This window comes from Sphaeramia orbicularis, chromosome 17, assembly GCF_902148855.1.
Source record: "Sphaeramia orbicularis chromosome 17, fSphaOr1.1, whole genome shotgun sequence".
Lineage (NCBI taxonomy): Eukaryota > Metazoa > Chordata > Actinopteri > Kurtiformes > Apogonidae > Sphaeramia > Sphaeramia orbicularis.
The window spans coordinates 19,541,194-19,554,113 of record NC_043973.1 but is presented as its reverse complement, the minus strand read 5'-3'; the positions used below and the strand labels follow the sequence as shown (position 1 = coordinate 19,554,113).

Genomic DNA, 12,920 nt, shown 5'->3' with positions numbered 1-12,920 from the left:
TCCTTATTGATGATGTGTGTATTCTACTACACTGAGTGCTGTAGTAGGTTTGTGTGTGTGCCTGCTCTCCATATACCGGTGTGAGACACAGCAGAGTTGTTGGAGTAAATAAGAGCTGACCCTGGATCAGATAAAGCCCTATTACCATGGCAACACTACAATGACGCAATGACAGCGTACATGCGAGAGGCGACTGTCTGCCACTAAAACGGCCACTTGTTTACCTCACATGATTGTGTTAGGCAATTAGAGCGAGTGTGTGTTCATGTAGGTGAGACAGATAGAGGCCTGGTTCAACAAGATAGCTGATTTCTTATCACCGGGCCTCGCTCTCTCAATCACAGTCTCTGTTTCTGTCCATTTATCCCCCCTCTCTCCTCTTATATCCCTATCTCACACTCACTTCTTTCCCTCTCAGTCAGTGTCCATCTAATCTTCTCATTCAGTTGCCTCCCAGTTCTCTGGTTTTCTCTCGCTCTCTGTCTCATTCACTCAGTCTCCCTCTAGTTCTCTCCCACTCTCTGACTTCACTCAATCTCAGAGGATGTCAACACAAAGGGAGCTCAAGATGAAAACCCATCTTTTCCCCTCGATTTTGGTACTAAGTTGACACTAATGATTCATGTGCGCACTGTGTTACGCTATTTTGAAGGATCGCTTTTTGTTGACTGTTACCCATCAGCGGAACTGCTACTTACTGTTAAGTCTCAGCGCAATTCTTCTTTCAAGAGGACATTTTTGCTTGAAGGAAATGGACGGTAGTCGCAAAACAGCATGAAAGAACACCGAGTCTTTGTTGTATCCAAGTATCCCAGTCCTCGCTGTCAGTCTTATCATAGACGAAATGAGAAGCTTAGTTTGCATACATTACTGTTATCAGAAACTAAAATGTCAGTCTTTTCCTTATTTGCTCCTAAATGCTTTATTTAGCCAATCTGTGCAAAAACAATATGAAAACGCTTTTGTGTTGCTACATTCTTTTAATGTATGCATGGAAAGTCCATTCTCTAAATTAGCCACATCTTACTGTCGCTGTAGTCTGTTACTTCTTTTCATCTTCTTCAGAGAGACCACTTTCTGCTCCTCCTGGTCTCACATATTGTTATGCAGATGTTTGTGAAAGATCTTCAGACAAGCAAAGAGGACACCGCCAGCACCGGGCGACAAAATTGTAAACACGCAAGGAAGACAAATAAACCTTTGCTTTCTCGAACGTCGCACACCCACACTTTGCCACAAAGACACAAACATAAAAGATCTTCAGTCCATCACACATCAGTACTCAGTGGCACTTAGGCCAACAACAAAAGAGCAAATGCATATGCATTGGCTTTTATAATGAATATTAATAATTCATAAAGTTAATTGGATGTGTTTTTAGCCTCATGCATATTCACTAACATGCATATTAAGAATGAGACCCAATCCATGTCTTATTCATTCCTTCTCTCTCTCTCTCATTGTCTAAATAATGTCTGATGTAAAGTGTGACCTTTGGCGCCCAGGATTGAAGCCATTTGTCGAGAACTACAGCAACTAAATCTAATGTGTTTTTCATTCTGACAGGCAGACATGTAAATTATGGTACTTTCTTTTCACTGGTACAAATTCACACATTACACTATACTATTCTAAAGTAAAATACTCATTTCAGGAATTGCTGCTAAGTCCTTGAAGATCTCTGACAGAGGACAGTTGTCTTGGAAAGAGATAAACACAGTCTTACAAGCAGTGTTATTTGAACACAATAAGATGGCCCGTGCTGTATTATATGAATATAAAAATATGTTTTTGGGTGGTGTTTTTTTGGTGTGTGAGCGTGTAATAAGTGTCTACCTGCTTTTACATGCATTTCTTTGTGTCTCTCTTCTCACCTGTCTTCACGGCACATTGAGAAGCTGATAGAGCCCCTCAGAAACAAATCTCACTAGCGGAGCAGTAATTTCACAGGTCACAGCCCAGGGTGTATATCTGCGAGTGAGGGGGTGAGAGTTGAGATGGGTCAATAATTCCTTCAGGACTTTTTCTCCGACACCAGCTGGTCTCTTCACACCGCCCTCGGTCTAATCAGGCAGGCTGACCCTGACTGCTCTGGGCTCAGGTGTGTTGGATTGCTGTGTGTAGGTGTAAGTAATAGTAAAAGCGGCAATAGCAGGAGTAGTATTTGTTTGTTGGTTGGGTTAGCAGGAGGAACGATTGCTGTTGTCACAGTTTTGCTGCAGCTGAAGTGGCAGAGCAGTTCGCTTTAGTAAAATGAGCTGTGGTGGCAAAAGGAGCAGTAGGGCAGCAAAAAAAAAAAAAAAAAAAAGAAAATCACACCATGATGACATTAGCTCTTGCATAATTGTTGAAATTAACCTCATAATATGCTGTATTTTTCACAGTGCCAACCCACACTGGTTGAAGGTAAAATCCAACCACAGTGATTACATTTACATGCACACTAATATTCCAGTTTATTCGTTTCCAAACAAATAAAATAAGCTGTTTGTATCAGGAATAAAAATAAGTATCACACTACAATTCCTGCTCATGTGCTGCTGTGTATAGCCCATTAAAAATGAGATTTTTTTTCAAAGATTTCCACTGGTCCCCTTTTGTTCCTTCAAACTTCTTCTGGAGAAACATCTACTTTTTGATATTTTCTCATATTTTACCTGTTGATGTGCTCTGTCACAATGTTTAACAGCAGCTGTGCTTCTTGCTCTTGTTTTCTTTGGAGCATCCATGTCTACCGGAGAGGATCTTTGTCTTGAGTGTAAACAGGGTTGTTGGTTGCAACCTGCAGTACAACACAAAAATGTGCAAAGAATCCTTGTGAATCAGAAGAAAATCAACATATTCCAGAAGATGTTCCATTTGGGAAAAAAAGCTAATTCAGAATATTCAGGTGGATAATGTTGTTTAAATGACACCCATAAAATAACCATAATAATAGATAATTAGTGTGAATGTAAACAGTGTGTGCTATTGCTAGTAACATTACTTCTCATATTCATTAAATAAATTACCGTTGAACTAAACATCTAAGTCAAAGGAATACATGCCTAAGTAAATCTGAATCACTGAACATCAACCTCAAATTAATTCATCATTAATTGGAAATTGAACATCAAAACAAATCAAAGTCAGTATTTCCATTTGAGAAGTTTAATGAGAGCAATCAACTTCTATTAGCACCGCGTTCTGCAAATACAGTTTGTAAAATGTCTGATTAATCGGTTTACATTCCAGACCTGAATGTAGGCATATTTTAATAGTTACGCACCAATCACGTTATTGTAAGGTTAATCTTAAAACCATTTTAAGGAATTAAAGTTTCATCTGGAATAAACAGTGTGTCAAAAAACACACATTTGTCCTGATTTATATATATATAAAAAATAACAAAAATCAACAAATCCTCTACATAAATTATCTACAATCAGTGAACATCAAGAATTTTCTTTGTCAAAATCACTGCTTATTATTTCACACCAAATTGAATAATCTGTTAATGGGCAAATTGTTTACACCATTACAGGAGGCAGAGCTGCCAGGAGTAGAATGTGTCCTTAATTTTGCAGAAAGTGTTATTGTAGTGGTGATGTAAGTGGTAGTGAGAGCTCGTGACGCTGGCACTTAAGGTAGTTCTAATGTTTGTAGTGTTATTTATTCAGAAAATTGTGCATGTGTGCATTTGTCTTCACTTGAAACAACCCCCGCCACGCGCCACTCCAATAAACCACCGCTGCTGTCTGTCACCTGATTGTCACTATTGTCATGCTAATTAGAACCCCACATGCAGAAAAGGAGAAAAAAATAGATTTTTCTTTTCTCTGTCTGTCTTTGCACATTGGAAGTGCTGCAAAAACCCCCTCCCCACCCCTACTTCCACCCCCCTATCTCCTAATCTTGCCTTCATCTCCCTCGTCCCTCATTTTATCCATCCTTCCTTTATGTGTTTTACAATCGCAGCAACAATCGGCTCATTTGGAAAACCCTCAATTACCAACCTCCGTCTCATCTACCCACAGCACACACACACACACACACACACACACACACACACACACACACACACACACACACACACACACAAAGCTACAAAGGTGCTGTTAACAGGCTTTTCCTTTTCACCCGTCTTCTGTTTGAAGAAACTAGTGATTAGTTTTAACTGTGTGTCTTTGTGCGAAGAACAATACATGTTTCAGTGTTTCCTGTCAGACTGTGGTAAAAATTATTCATATTTTCAACATGTATGCAGATTTTGAGATTGGACCGAAAGAGGAGAAAAAAAAAAGGGGGTGGGGGTGGGGGGGCAAAAGTGGGGAAAAGGTGACGAGAGGTGCAGGATGTAGGGACGAGTGGGGAGAGATGAGATAGGATACAAGAGCGAGGAAATGAGAGAGGATGGGGCTTGAGAACAAATGAGGGCGACGGGGAAGATGTGCGAAGAGATTTGAGCGAAAGAGGGGCGGATAAACGAGAGGAGAAACGGCGAGAAGACAAACGTGAGGAAATGAGAGGAGATGAGAAAGCGAAGAGGGGGAGGAGAGGTGAAGAGAGGAGAGGAGATAAGGTTATTGAGTTTCTGTCTCTCTGTTTCTACGCAGCCCCCCCCCCCCCGCACCCTCACATGGCGCTTCCCAGAACAGAGATCTGTCCTGTGTTAAAAGCATTGTATCATTTAGTTCAGACCCTTAACATTAATCAATACAGCAGTTATTTCATTTTCTCGTTTGTACCTTGGGCCGCCTCATTCAATAATGCGGTAATGCGGCCCACTGGCACACACACACAGATAGCCACTCATAATGTAATTGTCCAGTTGTATACAGTCTCTATCACTTTCATTTACACTCACACCAACACACAGTCTCTCTTAATGTAATTTGCCAGCTTTAGAGTATATACATGGACTCTTTCATGCGGGCAACACTCCACGTAGGATTACACACAAATTCACACCCATGTTGGTGGCCTAGAACGAAGCCAGTTTTATCCTGGAGAAAGGAGCAACAGTACTTTCTGTTTCACTTAATGAAGAGCTGTTAAAAAAAAAAAAAAAAAAAAAAAAAAGCAAACTCCTCTCTGCTCTGATCCATTCCATAACACACTCCACCTGGCACAACATCAATACCCAATCTGCACACACACATCCACACGCTGGGAGGTGTTTTTAGCTCGGCAAACGGCTGCGTTATTTCTGAAGGCGATGAAAGGCAATAAATTCGAATGAATATGAATGTGATTAGTTAATTATGTGCTTTCAGGAGGAAATTGAGGAGCGCTTGTGAATGTTTGGCGCAGAGGAGCTCCACAAGAATCTGAAGAGGCTCCGTCCTGCCATTCTGTGTGTTTGAAATGTGGATGGCATGTGACGAAGTCAAAGTGAAAGACACTTATTGTATAGTTGAGTGTTTGTGAGTGTGTTTGCGCTGGTTATTATGCACCTGACACAAAAAGACGGAACAAGTTAATATACAGCAGTGTGTGAGTGTGTGGGGTCGCTTTTATTGGTAACATCTGTTATCTTTCAGTGATGCAGGGATAATTCTGTATGGCAGGTGTCCAGATGATGGCTAGCGATAGCAGAAATTGTGTGTAAGTGAGCCTGTATGAGGACACGCCAGGATTAGAGTCTTCTGAGCCAAGACAACAGGATGAATGTGTTTCATTGCACTTTTTCGTTGACTGCGCGTAACAACGTGGGCCTGAAGGTTATATTCTCCTTCGTCTGTAACATACATGGGCTTAAACAATCACACACACATACATCCACATGCTCAAACATGTAATTGGTTTTCCAGGGGTAGTTTTTTAAAGCTTTTTTTTCATTTCATGGCTGTCTACTTACTGGAATATGACATTTAGATGTGTCCTGTGTGTGCATGTGTGTTCTGGATGGATACCCAAACACAGTAGCATACACGCATTTACAGACAGATGTGTGGTTTATAATCCGACACAATTATACACGTCTATTGGATTGAAGCCGGGTTGGGCAATATGACAGTATGTACTGTGTAAAAGTGTCTGCTGGTAGTGATTTGGCTGTAATGTTTCTAGTTGTGTGATCTTGTGTGATGTTATACAAGGGAACATGATATATTAAATAAATAAATCGTATCCCTGTTCAACTCGTAGCATGATTAACACACGCACGACTGGAAATAGTATATATAGCTTTTTCGATTTGTCTTTATTCTTTGATTTTGCACTTCTCTGCTCTTGTGTGCTTTTTGTGCTTCGCTGCTGTAACCTGGAATTTCCCCCTGTGGGACGAATAAAGGCATATCTTATCTTATCTTACGATGCTGCTGATTTGCGAATAACAAAAGAAAATGACAATAAACATGGAGGAGGCTAGAACTACATACAGAGCATTATATACTGTATGTGCCAGTGTTTTGTTAGGCTTTTATACTGAAAGATGAGCAAATTCAAGTCTCTTTGTGTGATGTTTGAACTGACTGAAGTCACGTTGGTGTTTATTTGTATAAATTAACCTTCAAACTTGCAGCACTTGAAATAACTATTCTTCTTTCGAACCTTGAAGCTTTCTTTTTCTCATTGTTATTGCTACTGTTTTGAGTCTGTTGCCTCATGTTTGACACTTGTTCTTATTTGTGTGGAAGCAAATAATGAAATGTGGTGATATGACAATGAGCTTTTACTGAATTTACAGTTGCTTTATCATGATATCATGCCATTACTGTGAAATTATTGGTCCTGTAATGGAAGGTTTTGGACATATCGCCCATCCTCTGTGAGTGAAAGCTGTGAGGATTCAGACCTCCTCTTAGGATCAATCCCATCAACTGTTTAATCTGACGCTGTGATAGAAGAGCCACACACACATGGTCCATCCGTGATCAGACAGAAATCAGCGGTCATCAATGTGCTGTCCCTCCCCACTTGCCATACCCTAAAACCAGCCGCCTCTCACACACACAGACACACAGACAGACACACACACACACACACGTCCGCCACACACAACACAAGCCCCGTGTGGAGATAAATGTGACCAGCAGTCCTCACCCCCAGCAGAAGAAAATCCAATTCTCTTTCACTTTTATCCCTGAGACTAATGTTACTGTCAAAGAAGACACCACCACCAGAGACCAGGCGACTCTGTGTTTGTGTGTGACCCCTCTGTGTGTGTATGTTGTGTTTGCTGCGGCGAGATAGTGAATTCATTTAAGGTGATGTATTGCTGTCTTTACCTACAATCTCACTGTAGGCCTCGGTGGTTTTGTTCTTGCCTTTCCATGACAAGCTTTTGACCTGTTCCTCCTCTCTCCTCCTCTTACTCATCCTCCTCTCTGCTCTCTCCTTCCCTTCCTTTTCCAATACAGCTTCGTCTCGCCCCACCTTATCTTCAAATGCTTTTCTGCTTTTTCCAATTCATATTTTACTCTAACACTAGATTACTTATGCCTCCTCCTCCTCACTCAGTCTGTCTTACTCTGGCTTCGAGGCAGAGATAGTTTATTGATATTGCATAATGATCAAATGCATGTTGTCAAAAATATAGAGTAAATAATGCATAGGGAGCTGGTAGTGCACTCAGAGAGAAAGGCCAACAGTCCACTCATCTGGTTCTGCAAGATTATCAAACCACAAACCAACCAAAAAATACTCACTATGTTTTTCTCCTTTTTGTCAGTTTGTGTAAAATAAGTTTTAATTCCAATTTTTCCAGACTCTCCAATGGTAAAGTTAAAAGTTTCATGAAAATCTGTGCAGTAGTTTTGTGCTACCCTTATGAATAGAAAAACATCAATCAATCAATCAATCAATCAATCAATCAATCAAATTTTATTTATATAGCGCCAAATCATAACAAAAGTTATCTAATGACACTTTACATATCGAGTTGGTCGAAACCAGACTCTAAGCCAATTTACAGAAACCCAACAGAATCCTCTGTGATCCTCAGTGATCATATAAACCTCATATAAAGAAAATAATGTTAAAAAAAGTGGTAATATACACTAGAAGGAAAGTAGAAAAGTAAGAAAAAGAGTAAACTTTAAGGAATACAAATTATAGCTTGGCAAGAGAACTATCTCAAAAAACAAGTGTAGTAAAAGTTTTTAATCAATGCCAATGTTTAGCTTTTATTCAATGTAGATAGATTTAACAGCCTATCACACAGAATAAATAAATGTGATGCCTGCCAAGTACGACATGCAAATTAATGCTGGAAGGATAATCGGTATACTTGCAGGTAAATGTTTGATCCAAAGTTGTCATGTAGTAAAAAAAAAACAAAAAAAAAAAACTATGCGAGCAGTCTCTGCAGTTTTGATTTAATTTACAGATATGTTGCCTCTGCTCCCACTGTCATCTTTGTTTGCATAAGGTGCATTCACTGGACCTTGTAAACTCTGAAATCTGCTTCTTTTCAAACATCAAAACACAAGAGCCAAAAGACAAAATGTTGTAACCATACACACCTTGTACACACTCAAATTACTGCAAATAGTTTAAAACAGAAAAGTCTTTCACTTTCTCCCTGTGTTTTATTACAAAGAGGCACATATGTCATTAAAACTGTGTTAATTCCAAAATGTACAATCACCAGCAACTTTCAGCAGTTGGCATTATCAAATTAGATATCAATACTGATCAAGTGAATGTTCAGAGACAGTCCAAGTATAAATCTGCTGCACATCTTTGGTGACATAACAAACTTCTGTTTTCACGTTGTCTATTTCCAAACCACATCTCTTATGCTGCTTTTATCTCTCCACCATGTTTTTCCCAGCATCTCCGAGGTCTGATTGTAGAAATGCAACCTATTCATCACAGCTGACATAGTCTGTGTGTTTACAAGCCCCCCACTCACACGCATACACCATCATTTGTGACTGCACTTTGCGTGTTTGTTTGTGATTGGCAAAGCTAGGCAGTAGGGGGGTTGTGCCTAGGGACAAGGCTGTAAAACAGGGACAACTGCTGTTTTTGGTGTGTGACTGTGTGTCTTTGTGAGAGTGTGTACATGTGTGATTGCAGGTACTTTGTTAATCATTTGTAAGCCCCACCAGATGCCATGCAGGGGACCAGAGTGCGCGGGGCCTGTCAGTCAAACACCCCTTCATCACACACTCGTGCAGGTGCAGGTGCACAGTGATCCAACCACAGCCCCCGTCCCCTTGAGGCTGATTAGTATTCATGAGATCTCAGGAGGCCTCCTTATACGCGCACATACACTCACACACATATTCTAGTGGACTGGTCCATTCTAATTATCTTCTGGCGTTTATGGAGAGGGCTGATTAGAAGCTGTCAGTGTGACTGATGACGATATGCCATGTTATCCCCTAGAGAGAGGAAAAGAGACAGAGAGGAAGCCTGGCCACAGCTGTGGACTTCACTTCTTCTCTGTCCTCATCTCTTTATAGTTTGTTGCTTTCTTCCTTGTTATTCTGCTCCTCTAACAGCTGCCTTGTTATGTCTCTTTGTAGGTAAGCCAGTAATGATCATAACGGAGTTCATGGAAAATGGATCTCTGGACACTTTCCTCAAGGTGAGTCATAACTGCACGGCTCTGCGGGAAGGAACACACAGCGCTCACATCCGCCCAAGGTCAGGGCCACAAGTCCTTACAAAGGCCATGTGGAAATTGATGTCCCAGCTGTAAAGTGCGGAGTTCATTCTCCAAAAATTGCTGTACTTGAGGGCACATTCTTTAAAAACTATATATACAAAGATATCTGACCAAAATTGTCTTTCATCTCTCAAAGCTGAAGAATTCAATCTATGAAAGTTTTACTACAACAATGAAGTTCCATCCATCAAGGACTTTAGTTAACGCCTATCCCTTTAAAATAAACTCAGCTATCACAGGCCTAGAGTTTAAACTATTATATCTCAACACAACACATATATTATAACAGCTTTACACAATATAAAACAGAATGCACTGTTAAAAATAGGACCAGTGGCCCTGTAGCTTACCGGCCAAATTCAAAGTTTTGGGAAATGTATCCAGATGCCATTTATTATCACCCAGTTATGTGTATGTATTATATTACAGAAATAGCCCATGTTTTAGTCATATTCCAGTCAGATCTGTAAAAAATTCAAATTCCAACTTGATATCATTGACACTTACTGATTTATTGGATCAATCCACTTCCTATCTCTTATAATGGGAAAAGTTTTCAAAGTAGCACCAAATCTAGAATCAGATCTGGATCGAAATAATTTCAATACCTTGTGTTGACATCATCATAAAGAAGCTGTATACCAAGTTTGAAGTCAATCAGAACTGTAGTTTCGGAGAAGAAGACGATTGAAATTTTTTCCCCATAAGAGTCCATGTTAAATTTTCCGCAAATTAATCCAGAAGAAGATCCTGATCAGCATGTGGCCATTATGTTTTGGTCATCTCCCCATCAGGGCTGGACTGTGGAAATTTACACTGGATATCATTCATATTTACTGAGTTACTGCATCGATCCACTTCCTATCTCTTATAATGGGGAAATTTTTCAAAGTCGCACCAAATCGAGAATCAGATCCGGATCGAAATAATTTCACTAATTTTTGTTGACATCATCATAAAGAAGCTGTATACCAAGTTTGAAGTCAATCGGAATTGTAGTTTTGGAGAAGAAGACGATTGAAAGTTTTGTAACGGATGACAGACGACGACAGACAACGGCAGACGGCAGACGACGACGACGTAGACGCCGAACGCCGCATGACGACAATAGTCTGTCAAAGTCAGCAGAATACATGCTTGGAAGAACAATGTATTTGATGATTTTTTCAACAAACAAATGCACAAATCTTAATTAAATGATACAGGGAAAGCCGGAGTAAAATGATGAAAAAGTAGTGTCTCCTTGTCTGAACTTCTGACTTGTTTTACCCCCTAAATATTCATCATGACTCCAAAACACATGCTGTCAAAAAAGATAAATAGAAGGCACAAGCCACTGAAAGTTAGCCATAGTAACTGTGGAAAACAAAAATGGATGAACACAGAAACATCCAGATGAATATGGGCCATCTCTGCACTTTCATCACTTGATGTTTGATACTGCTACTGAAATGCACTTAGTGTCCATATCCCACTGCAGACTGCTGACAAATGGGCAATTGAGGAAAATAATGTGTATTACTTTGTGTGCAGTTTAGCTCCCTTAAGAGAAACAAAAGTGAATAGTTCATATCAGATGTAATGTACCACCAAAAAACAGTCATATGGATGTTAAGAGCTGACATCAAAACAGAGACAGAAATAACCTGAGAATGACCTTCGAAAGGATACAGACCCAGGTTTCAAAGTCGGATCCAGTTATAGTATGAAAAAAAAAAAAAGAAGTAAATCCTGAAAAGACGACATCTTACTCAAGGTTAGAACCAAACTTTTGTCAGTGAACAGATTTTAAAATCAAAGAAGGGCTGCGGAAGTTTTGCTTTGTTATTGAAATCGACAAAATGACAATTTAGATGAGTCTGTCACTCAATATGCCATTAACCGAATGAATGTCCCGGGGGAATTAGTCCTTTAAACCTGAAACATCACAAAGCTGGAGTCATATTAAGTTAACCTTAGAAGTCTCACTTTTTTTTTTTAATTAACGGGAAATTTGGAGCATTTCTTAGAATATTACAAACGTGTCTTACTGCTTATTCAGTATCACATGCAGGGGAGAAAAATATAATGTTCTAAATTAAAACTAATGAAACCTGTTGAAAATATGTTGTGAAAGAAGCACATTTTTGTATAACCTTGATGAATACAATTTTGCAGGCCCAGTATGTCTCATATTCAAAGTCCCCCTGACTCATATTCAGAGCTGTTTGTCAGCCAGTAAAATCACTGCAGTGCTCCAAAGCCATTAAGCCGGTGATGATAGGCCCATTGCTAAATAGACACCAATCCCATCAGCAACACTGAAGCAAAATGAAATGAAATCTGACAGATGAAAATGGCTAAAGAATATCATACTGAAACACACAGTCGCACAGGCAAACACACACAGACACACACGCATGCTGTCTGTTACGTGATGGTTTGTGAGAAGGAGTCGTAAAGAGGGTCCGCAGCGGCTCAATATAATTATGGAAATAGTTTCATGGGTTTTTACAGCTCGTCCGTGCTACCGGCATCCATATGTGTCTTTAATTATACCGGACGTTTATTAAGCAGCTGTCCCTCAGAACTAACAAAACCACTCTTCTGTCAGCGAAGCTCTTTTCAGGCAGTGTCCCCTCTATTCAGATGTTCTATCATTCTGTTCTCCAAGTTTCCTCTTTTATACTTTGACAGCGGTAATAAGCTAAAATTTGCAGAAAAAGAATCTCATTTTCCATCTTTACCTTTGTCATCTGTCTCATTCATCTCCTTGTCTAACCTCTGTGCCCTGCATTTGTCTACTCTATCGGTCTCAGCCCTCCCCACCCTCTCCTCCCCCTTCCTGGCAGTCCAGTGTGGTGGGCAGATTGATAGAGGAAGTCTGTAGGTTTGTTAGACAGTCCAATCAATCAGCATCTCACAAAACCACCGGCTAATTAACTTACTCCACAGCTGCCTAGGGAGAGAGAAAGAGAGAAAGAAGTAGAGAAGGAGGAGAGGGTGCACAGATGCAGAAAGATGAGGGGAGATAGATAGATAAATGGAGACTGTATCAAAGTAATACTGAGACTGAGACTGAGTAGAGACAGAGATGAATGGAGAGGACAAAGAGACAGAAGGAAGAGATGATATAAAGGAGAGAGGGTGACCGATAACACGGATAGGTTTTTAACGGGGACCGTTGGCCCAGGGCAGAAATAATTGGCAAGGGAAGGTGAGCTGGACCGTCATCGATCAGCAAGCTCTGCTCTGTGCCAAAGACAGCTCAAATCTGGAATCTAGTGAGCTCTGCTTGGGCACACGGTTAGCAGCTGAGAGGAAAGTTTTGCCTGCTCTG

At 40.2% G+C, this 12,920-nt stretch overlaps 1 protein-coding gene across 2 annotated transcripts in view; it reads left to right on the top strand.

Annotated features, from left to right (window-relative positions):
• LOC115436924 (ephrin type-A receptor 3-like) overlaps window positions 1-12,920 on the top strand; it is a 127,715-nt gene that overhangs the window by 104,910 nt on the left and 9,885 nt on the right. For both annotated transcript variants that reach the window (XM_030159928.1, XM_030159927.1), the window contains exon 14: window positions 9,459-9,520. In XM_030159928.1, coding sequence (XP_030015788.1) covers window positions 9,459-9,520 — 62 coding nt within the window. The remainder of the gene's footprint in view (window positions 1-9,458; window positions 9,521-12,920) is intronic.